General features: G+C 32.9%; 1 protein-coding gene across 1 annotated transcript; it reads right to left on the minus strand.

Annotated features, from left to right (window-relative positions):
• Nucleotides 1-2145: 2145 nt before the first annotated feature.
• On the minus strand, nt 2146-10927 carry LOC107045449 (prohormone-1). The gene is made up of 3 exons (XM_015267744.1): nt 10803-10927; nt 6340-6454; nt 2146-2452 (listed from the first exon to the last, which is right to left on the minus strand). The coding sequence occupies exons 2-3, from the start codon at nt 6445-6447 to the stop codon at nt 2288-2290; spliced, it is 273 nt and encodes a 90-aa protein (XP_015123230.1). The 5' UTR covers nt 6448-6454; nt 10803-10927; the 3' UTR covers nt 2146-2287.
• Nucleotides 10928-11183: the final 256 nt, after the last annotated feature.

Consider the following 11183-nt stretch of genomic DNA (forward strand, 5'->3'; position numbering starts at 1 on the left):
TTTTTGTCACCAGTTTATTCGAATATATATATATATATATTTATTCTGTTTTTCTAATAAAAATAAAATATAACAATAAAACGAACTGAAAAATCATCTAGCGCTACATGCAAAACCATACGCGCACGTACATCTCTAGTATTGTCATTTAAAAAATCAAAGAACAATGTTTGAAAATTTGAGTCGAATTTCTGCAGAAAATATTTCAATGGAATAAATTCTAGAAAATCAATTGAATTTTTTTTCAATTAAAAATATCCCGAAGAAATTGTTTTCTTTCTGTAAATCTTCTTCTGTTGAGACATCTTCTATGGGCATTCCTCGACGTGAATTTCCCTAATTTTTTCTTTTTTTTCATTAAATAAAGTGAAATAATAAAAATACCAAAAATACCTCAATCTCATAAATTGTAGAAAATCAACAGAAGAATTGTATCCGCCAGATTCATCGAATCGAATTACAATTCTAGAGTCATTTAAAAAATCAAAGAACAATACTTGAAAATTTGAGTCGAATTTCTATAGAAAATATTTCAATGGAATAAATTCTAGAAAATCAATTCAATTTTTTTCAATTAAAAATATGCAATAGAAACGGTTTTCTTTCTGTAAATATTTTTCTGTTGAGACATTTTCTATAGAAATTCCTCGACATGAATTTCCTCAATTTTTTCTTCTCATTCCCTTAAAAAAATCAAATAATAAAAACACCAAAAATACCTCAATCTCATAAATCATAAAAAATCCACAGAATTACTATTCTGAAGTCATCAAACGTCATAAATTGACTAGAATTCGAATAATCTCCACAACAAAATTATTAAAAAATTTTTAAATTTCAAATAATGAAATCCTCGAATTGTTTTCAAATAATTTGCTCAAGAAAATCCTATTTGCAGTCAAATATTGGAGGAAAACTAGTATTTAATTCCCGCTGCAGCTCCATTAATCAATTTTATTTACACAGTTGAGTTGGAGAAAAAAGGAACTCCTGATTTTTCAAATACAAGTGGGAAATCTTCCGCAAATAGTGCGCATGTGGGTTACTCCCTCATATCTCTAGAGAGTCCTGGATACACCCTACCTCAAAGTCAATCCATGCTGGTTATTACCCCCCATAAACTCAAGTTATCGCTTTCTTGTTACAACATTTTCCCCGCTTAATGATAAATTAGTCCTGTATTTTGTCGCGACTAATCCAAAATAATGGTTTGTACCTTTATCCGTATTTACCACTGAAATAAAATTTTGGATGGACAATATCCAGTGATGGGAGTCGAAGGAGAACGAGATTGTGCAGTTGAAATGCGATTTATTTCGTCAATTTTTGTTTTTTTCGTGAGCATAACAATTGAAAAATAAACGTGCTGGTGCCACGCTGATTTTAATCAAAACTATGGTGACGATGTACAATGGAATGATCAACCGTACACTTGTTCAACTTTGTTTTTCATCAGTCCTCCGTTCCCCCGATATCCTCTATTGATAATTAATTTTCAATTTGCCAGCTAGCGCATGAATTCACTGAAATTGTTGGGATTCTCGTCATCAGTTGAACTATGTGGATCTAATAATGCCATTTTATTTTGCACTGTGACAGTAAAATATTTATTAATTCAACTCACATTGATTTTCGTTGGGAGATTAAACATTAACACTAATAAAATTTCGATTTACATAATTTTCTGTCTCTAAATATCAAGAATTCATTCTCATCGGTCTTCAAACATGGAGCGAAGAATTCATAATTGATCGGAACATTTCTGCCACTGGCGGTGGGATTGAATTCACTGGGTTCCCGGAATATTTGCCAATGAATGGATGACATTAATTCAGAATTCCTCGGGTATTCTTCGGCCCACGTGCATTCGAGTGTTCAATCACATCGATAAATAACACGACATCTAAAACGGGAGGGACGTGGAGGAGGAGAGAGAGAGAGAGAGAGAGAGAGAGAGAGAGAGAGAGAGAGAGCGAGAGAGAGTGTGAGGGGAACGAAAATATCGAAAAGAGTCGTTGCACACCGGTGCAAACAGGAGTTTTTGCTATTCTGGTGGGTAATTTTTTTTTAACATCAAAGAAGTTGGTTTCATATGTTCTGCTATCAGGCAAAAAAATTATAGAATTTTCCTTGAACCTGAAAAAATAAGATTTTCTGAAAATGGCTAAACATCCTTAAAAATTTGTTCGGATGTACTTTTGACCGAGTTCGAAAGGACCGGAACGAAAATATCGAAAGGAGTCGTTGCACACCGGTGCAAACAGGGGTTTTTCCTATTCTGGTGGGTTTACTTGCCGAAGCAAGAGACTGCGTTGAAGGCGCACTGCTTCCAGTAGGTGCGTTTGCGCTGGAGATCGCCAATGTCAATCTGATTGTGCAGACGTTTTACCATTTGCTTCGTGAAGAGGTAGTTTATTAGCGCAGTCTCCATGCTGCCGTCGTCGTCTACGAGCTGCGGAATATTCAAATGTGAATTATGTATACATGGAATTTTTACATGATTTTTTTAAGGGAATTGATAATGTAATAATGAATGCATAATTAATAATATAATAATGATTCCGAAGTTTATAGAAACTTTTTCCATTGAGAGATTTTCTATAGAAATTCCTCGGCTATAATTTTTCAAGTGTTTTGTTTGGTTTTTTCAATCGAAAGGAAAGAAGATTTTGAGGAATTTCTGTAGGCGATGGATCAATAGAGAATCTCATTTTTTTATTAAATTTTTTCGTGCATCTTGATAGATCAATGACGTAGTCATTGGATATATGGTTCATTGATCTGTGAATAAACCACCCATTAATTATCCAAATTAATTTAAATGTTCGACATGACCATTCATTTTTATTTTATAATTCCGTGAATAATTCTCAATGAAGTTAGAGAGACACGAACACATTTGACATTGGATTTTCAAATGATTTATAATACAACAATGAATTCACAAGTGATATACTTCATACACGAAAGAAATTTCTAGAAAAAACTAGAGATTACGATAAAAAAATCTAGAAAATTTGGATTTCTATTGAAAATGCTATTAGTTTTCGATTAATTCTATTGAAGAATTCCGCAGTTTACTATTTTACAGAAAAAATTAGTAAAATTCTATCTTTCTCTCCAACTTTTACTAGTGAAACATTTTCTATAGAAATCCCTCGACTCTAATTTTCCAAGTGTTTTGTTTGATTTTTCCAATTAAAAGGAAAAAAACGAAAAGTGGAAAAAACTTAGGAAACGTCTCAATAGAAAATGCTATTTTTCTATAAAATTTTTTCGTGCGTGTCAACAGATCAACAGATCAATAATCAAATAATTCAAACAAAACAAAAAAAAACTTATTATATTTTACTGAAAAGAATTATTAGTATTTCAAATAATTGATTTTTCAGTATTATTATTATTATTATTATTATTATTATTATTATTATTATTATTATTATTATTATTATTATTACAGGTCCTTCTAACGGTAAATAATATTAAAAACTATTATTACATTTTACTGAAAAGAATTGTTATTATTTCAAATAATTATTTCAACATTGATCGATGAATAAATAATCCATTAATGTTCCGAAGTAATCTAAAAATCCGATGTGACATTTTATTTTCATTCTAATAATTCCTTTAGCCGTAAATAATTCTCAATGAATTCAGTGGTACATAAACAACAGAATCTTGACCGAGATTCAACCAAGGTACGTACATTTGTTTGACATTTATCTTTGATCAGTGAAAGATACCTTTATTAAACCATTCAAACGTTATTTCAATCAAAAGCTGAGCATTCAATGCGACTACTCGAGATATCTTCGGAAGAACACGGAGTGGTGCTTCCGCACGGTTCGCAGAGTTTCACTTTCGTGTGCCTTCAGCGTATCACATGGCCGATCAACCGGGAAAAGTTTCATTCGCCTGTCAGTGGATTTTTATTTTGAAAAAATATCCCTCAAGTATGCCCTTATCCGCGGATATTTTCTTTCTATTAGAGACGGTTTGTGTCGTCATCCTCTAGTTTTCTTTCACTTTGACTGTGTCACGACGAGCGACAGGAAAAATAACGGGGTGACGGTGATCAAGGGGCACTCGCGGAAAAAATGGGGGGAGGGGGCGTCGTTATGTGCGGTCGGATGCTCGCCGTCAAGAATCGTCAATCGCGGGTTAAGATCTCTCATCGGGAGATGCGGTAATCAAGATTCAAATTCATCGCTCTCTTTTGCAGACGATTGAATCTTCTTATCTGATGTCCCGTGATGCAATCAGGGAGTGTCCTTTACGGGTCGTGTCACAATTTTTTTATAATGGAGGTGGAGATTTCTCGGGGATGTGGAGGTTTCGATCAGCCTCGTGAGCGTGACGGGAGATTTTTAATGTTCGTGCACTGTTAAGAATTTTTGTCTGAAATTTTTGGTATACTTTTCGGAAATTTCTATTGAGTTCAATTACGACGGAAATTTCAAGGAATTTTGTCATTAAAAATTTGGATTTTTCCCTGGAAGTTCATAGAAAATACGGTAAATGTATTTTTTAATTTTCAGGACAGTGATGCTGAATGCGATTACGTGTTTAAATTTCATTAATTTCAGTGAATTTTTGATTTAAATAATGAAATTTTGATTAAATTGAAAATTCACTGAAATTTCATTATTTTAAATAATGAAATTTAAATAATTTGAATATGATTTAAATAATTTAAATATTTGAATATTTTGAATTGATTTAAATAATTTGAAATAATGAAATTTCAGATTTCGTGGGAAATTCAATGTAATGGGACACTGAATATTCATTTCAGATTGAAAATTCAAATAAATTGAGGAATTCTGGTCTTTGCGGTCCTTAAAATCCTGGAATTTCACTCAATTTTCAGTGAAACCTAAAATTTCATAATTTTTCCCCCCTAAATCGCATTTAGTACTACTCTCTTGAAAATTACTAGTCGATTGTCCACGAAATTTTAATTTATTCCAATAGTATACGATAGCTACATCCGTAGGTTCAATTTTTACGATGATTTTTGCAAATTTCAATTTTTTCTAAAATTTCTGCAAATATGCTGTTCCAAATTAATTTAATTATGAATCATAAAAAATCTAAATTTTCAACTCCAATGATTTTTGAAGATCATGTGTCTCGAAAATTTGACTTTTTTTGCTTCTGAATGGAAGCTTTGAAATCGTGAGACACGAATTAAAATTTAATTCATACATTAATTTTAATAATTTTAGAATTGAAAAAAAAAGTTATATTTTGTAAAACTGAGAATTGCGGAGATATCTTCGAACACAATGCTTCAAATTACTTCAATCATAGCTTAAAATATTGATTACACCAGCTATACCCGTTAATTTGATTTTCACGATAATTTTTACAAATTTATTTTTTCTAAAATTTCCCGGGTGTTGAATTTTCCGACGGCATCTTCAAATATTCGGCTCCAAAGTCATTCAATTACGCATGAAAAATCATTCGATGATATTCCTACCCCCCGCGATAGCCATTAAAACAATTATATCAAAATGAGGGATGAAAGCCAAATGTTATGTAATAATCCAGCTACGTAACTCCGACGCTCCTCGAATTGTGGTAATTAGCGTTTGGAGCTGATAACCACCGGAAGTTTGTTTTCAATAATGACGGAATGTGCTTGAGGTGACACATCGTCTTCAGTTGGAGCGCACTCGATCAATCCCCAGACGCGAGCTGTCACCCTCCGAGGAGGCTCTTGAATTCGAATATTGACCCATCTCCCTCTGAACATTGTACATAATCCTCCAATATTTACGGACAAATGCGCATAATTTCGTTGGAAACAAATTCCGGAGCTCCTTGGGCGTGTTCTTCGGGGTATTATAGCACTCGGCATTTGAATTGCAAAGACACGCGTCCCAGCAGATGGTGTACAAGCTGATTTCTTGCGTATGTAGCGTATGGGACGATTTTTTAATATAAAGAAAAAATAAAAATGCGAATTTCATGTTGTATAGGTTTTTCATTAATTTTATTGCATTGGTGCACACGAATTTTCTTATTCTCTTCCCCAATTTTTTAAAATAATTTTATTGTGTTGACGTACTCGAGTTTTATTATTATTATAATAATAATATTCTTGTATCCAATTTTCCTATTCTTCAATTTTTCTCTAATTTTTATCACTTTTCCCAAAAAAAATAAAAAAGCGAATTTCTTCTATAATTAATTCATTAATTTTATATCGTTGAAGCGCACAAATTTTCTTATTTTTTTCCCAATCTTTCAATGAAGCTGTCAACACATTTGCCCTGAAATATCCAAAAAATTTCAAAGCGGGAGGTAAAAGACGAATGCAACACTCACGTCAAGCTCGTTGAGAAATCTCTCTTTGTCGGCTGGAAGGGCTGAGGACAGGCAGATAACGCAAACCAACGCTACTGCGATGCACAGCATTTCTCGTGATAGCTGCATGTTGAATCTGACAATAAGAAAACGGAATTTACGTCAATACATTTCAAGTTTCATGCAAGTGTCTTTCCTCCAATTTTGTAAATTTGAAAATTTTGAGTTTTGAAATTGAATATTTGATTTGTCGTATGAATTCCGCTGGAATGTTTCATAAGGCGACGGAAATCAGAGGGTTTCGCTGCGAAATGCGCGTCAATATGTCGTACACCCACGTTAATTATTTAGGAATTCATTTCGACGTGTGTTTCGCGCATATTTGAACAATAGGAAAGAGAGAATTCATGAATTCACAGGTTTGTTGATAATAAACGTTTACAAATACTAAATAAGAATTCTTTCACGAATACGGAATAAATAGAGACAAGAAATCTTGCAGTATAGAAATTAATAGAAATTAATGAAGAATTTCTATTTTGGAAAATTCTAAAAAATTAAGATGATTTCATTTCAAGGGAATTAATGAAGAATTATATAAATTAATGGAGTTATAGAAATTCTTCATTAATTTCTATTAATTTCTATAATTCTACTAATTCTGGCGGAATTCATGCGACTAATCAAATATTCAGTTTCAAAACTCGAAATTTTTTAATTTGCGAAATTGGAGAAAAGACAGTTGCATAAAATTCGAAATGTCTTGACGTACATTTACTTTGGCAAAATCGTGGAAAAAAATCAATTTCTATTTTGGAAAATTCCAAAAAGTTCAGATCATTTCATTTCAAGGGAATTAATGAAGAATTATATAAATTAATGGAGTTATAGAAATTCTTCATTAATTTCTATTAATTTCTATAATTCTATTAATTTCTATAACTCTTCATTAATTCCCTTGAAATGAAATGATCTGAACTTTTTGGAATTTTCCAAAATAGAAATTGATTTTTTTCCACGATTTTGCCAAAGTAAATGTACGTCAAGACATTTCGAATTTTATGCAACTGTCTTTCCTCTAATTTCGCAAATTAAAAAATTTCGAGTTTTGAAACTGAATATTTGATTAGTCGCATGAATTCCGCCGGAATGTTTCACTAGGCGCTGGAAATCAGACGTTTTCAAGTCAATATCTCGCCCACCCACGTTAATTATTCAGAAATTCATTTCGACGTGTGTTTCGTGCATATTTGAACAATAGTGAAAAGAATTCATGAATTCACACGTTTGATAGAACAAAAAACATGAGTATAGCTCTGAAACATCGTGCGAAGAATTTTTCCCTCGCGAAATTGGGGAGATAATCAAATATCATAAGGTAACTGTTATGATTCGCCTCCCGGAATGGGAGCAATCGACGATTTCCAGTTAACGTGTCAACGGATATTACCCCGCCCGCAAAATCGTTAAACGAATTTCAGCCAATATCATAGCCGTCATGTGTGGAATAAACTTTCATTTGTTTTGGTAATTTAATCATTGTAAAGCTTGAATGAATGCACTGTCCACGTCATTGTATTCGGTACTGTAAAATGTGTCAGTCATTACGTAAAACTTAATAGTACAGCATATGACTTTAACGTGTACTATGGGTGGTGCACGTGGGGGAAGTAATTGCGGGTGAGGTAACTTGGATGAAGTTTATTGTTTCTGGGATAAGTTCCTCCGAGATGGGTTTGACTTAATTTTTTTCTTGAAATTATGATTTGGACGTGCCCTCGCATAATTTTCTGTGGAACTAATGCATTCACCCGAAAGACGTATCAATTTCTCACCAAAAAAATCATTTCCACGGAAGTTATCAAGCTCTGGTGGAAATTTTCTTTATTGTCTGCAACTAAATTGATTTCACACATCGAAAGATCTCTCACGTAGAACATATACTTTTCGGGCAGAAGTGACTTTTCCTCTCAGTGCGACCAAACGAATCTCTTCAATAATGACGGACACGAGGGTTCGTTATCACAAATACCTTTTGCATATTTGAATGATTTTAATTATCGACAAAATCATTATTAATATCAATATTAATTAACATTCGTATTACTGTCATTAGTTATTGATGAAATAATCGTTGGGTGCATATAATTTAGTGTATCACACTCATTCGATGTGAGGGGATTCCATATGATTATACCCCAGACGGAATATATTGACGACAAAGGAATATTATTGTCACAAAAGAAAATAATTCCCCTAGAAACTCTTCAGTTCCGGTGACGACTCAATTTTTCGGGGGAAAATTCAAGTTTTTTCTTGAAATTATCAGTTGCTCCTGGGACATTATGACAGTTTACTGGAGAAATATATACTTCATTCGATAATATTCACTTGACATCAAAATAAAAACGTATTCAACCCCGAAAAAAATTAAAGAGTACACGGAGAGAAATATTCAATGAAAATCACCAGAAAAAAGACGTAAAAATTACGTTTCGAAACGTAATCTGGGAGAGAAGTAAAATTCAATAAAAAGTGTCAATCGTCACGTAAATTCTACGATCTGTTCCGTAAAAATTACTCATCCGTCCGACGCCTCACGGCTAGCCATGAGTCACCGTGAGGGGCAGATTTTAACAACACGTTCCGTAATTTTTCCGGAACTTTTCGTGAAAATTCTTAAGCATCCAAGAATTTTCATCTTCTGAGGCATAATAAGTCTTGAAGTTTCTGCTAGATTTTACAACTTCCAGAAAAATAACGTGACTTTTTCGTATTTTTTCGGTGACAGACCCGAATATTTACTGAACGTTTCAGATTTATTCTCTTATATTCCTATAGAAATTCACTGAAAACGATTCTCGCTTGCGGATTACGTGAAATGTTCCGTAATTTTTCTTGAATATTTCTCTCCGTGTAATAAAAATTAAAATAATAGCTTGAAAATATACTAATCGCCGAATATATTTCACGTTTCACATTACCTCATCATCCATTTCGAAAAGGGATAATCTTTTTAATGACGCAAAGTATGACAGTTATAATCCCCATGTAATGCGCGGAACACGCTTTTGATGATTGCATCAGCGATCGTCCGTGTTCAAACAGAAATGACACACGATCCGAAATAATCGGCGCGGTTCCTCGATATTTATGTAATAGTGATGGCATGGGATGATGCATTCCCACGATAAGACTCGTTATTGACGTCACAAAGTCATTTTACCCGTTGCGTTATCCCTGGGCCCCTTTTTTAGGATAATGCGAGCTATCGCTCATTCATCTTTGAGGAGCTCAGGGTGAGCATGAATGGATGGGCTCGCGCTGTTAACCTGTCAGGTCATGCTTGATAATGCCGTCGGGTAAGACGTCTACTTTCGTGAGTGAAAAGTTTGTGCGAGACTTGGGAATTTCGAGTGCTTGCTATTCTTCAATGTTTTTTGTTATATTTTTTTAAAATAAATGGGCAAGTTTTTTGGGATTCAGGAGAAAATGAGGAAAGAATTCTTGAAGTGCAAAAATTATTCATTAATTTTGATGGTTCCCTTAAAATAAAATAAAATAAAATTGTGTGAATGAATTATGGGATCTTTTTAATTTTTTAGAATTTGTAAAAATAGAAATTCATTAAAAAAAAAAATTCACAACGCATATGATCAACAATAATTTATTCACACGTAAACTCGATTCCCATTTGCATATTTATCTGTAAGTTTAATAAATATTTTTAAAAATAAAAACAAATATTAATTATTAAAAACAATTATAAAATATTATTCATCAAAAATATTGTTAAGTTTGCGAAAGGCTTCTAAATTTTGAGTGCTAGCTATTTCTCGACGTTTTTTTCTATTATTATGTCTTAATAAATAATAATCATTTTATGAATACGGAATAAAATATTATCACTAATTTTTATATTTCCCTTGAAATTAAATAAATTGAAAATATTCAGATTGTTTAAATTTTCGACAAATAAAATTTAAAAAAGGAAATAGGATTTTAAAAAATCACAATACACATAATAAACAACAATTTATTCACAAACATGAAGTACATCTACAGAAATAATTTATTTGAATCAAATAAATAAATTTATTCAAACTTAAACATTATTAACACTTAATGAATATTTTTAAAAATATAAACAAATATTTTCTCCATCCAAATAGTGATTTTATTAGTCAGAAATCAACTAAATATTTCACACAATTAAAACATTCTCAACCAAACAAATCCCTGAATTTATGATTTTTCAAATTATTATTATTATTATTATTATTATTTTCAAAATTTTTAAAAATATTATTGAAATAAATAAAAAAGTTTGAAATAAAGAGTTTTATTCGATTCAAGTGCGTTATTCCTCAATAATTTGCATAAAATAAATAATGAAAAAATTATAAAAATGAAGAAACATGAAGTAGATGAGAACAACGACTAAAAAATAACGGGATAAAGATCGTGAGGATCATTAGCAGTACCTTATAATCGGTGAAACTAGGGTGCAGTTGCCGGAACAGGTGGTCGTCAGGTCTGATCTCGTCGGAGGAATCTACTCAGCGGTCGACAGTGACGGGGTAGTACTACTTGTTCGAGTCAGCGGCGATGTGACTTTGCTTGGGAGCACGCGATGACTTTATATTCTCGTGAAGGTACGGGCGACGCATCCCACGGGAGTTTCGGTGGGAGAGAGGGCTGGTGGCCAGCGGTGGTGGGAGCCAATTCGAGCGAAAGCCCTCCCCTCGCGACTGTACAGATTGCTCGATATTCCGGAGGAGCAACAGGACGATGAGGGACACCTCACACGTGTCCACTCGAGTTGTTTGATGTGGAACTGCCTGAGAAATTGGTGAATTGAGAAT

This window comes from Diachasma alloeum, unplaced genomic scaffold, assembly GCF_001412515.2.
Source record: "Diachasma alloeum isolate Michigan unplaced genomic scaffold, Dall2.0 Dall_scaffold_00180, whole genome shotgun sequence".
Classification (NCBI taxonomy): Eukaryota; Metazoa; Arthropoda; class Insecta; order Hymenoptera; family Braconidae; genus Diachasma; species Diachasma alloeum.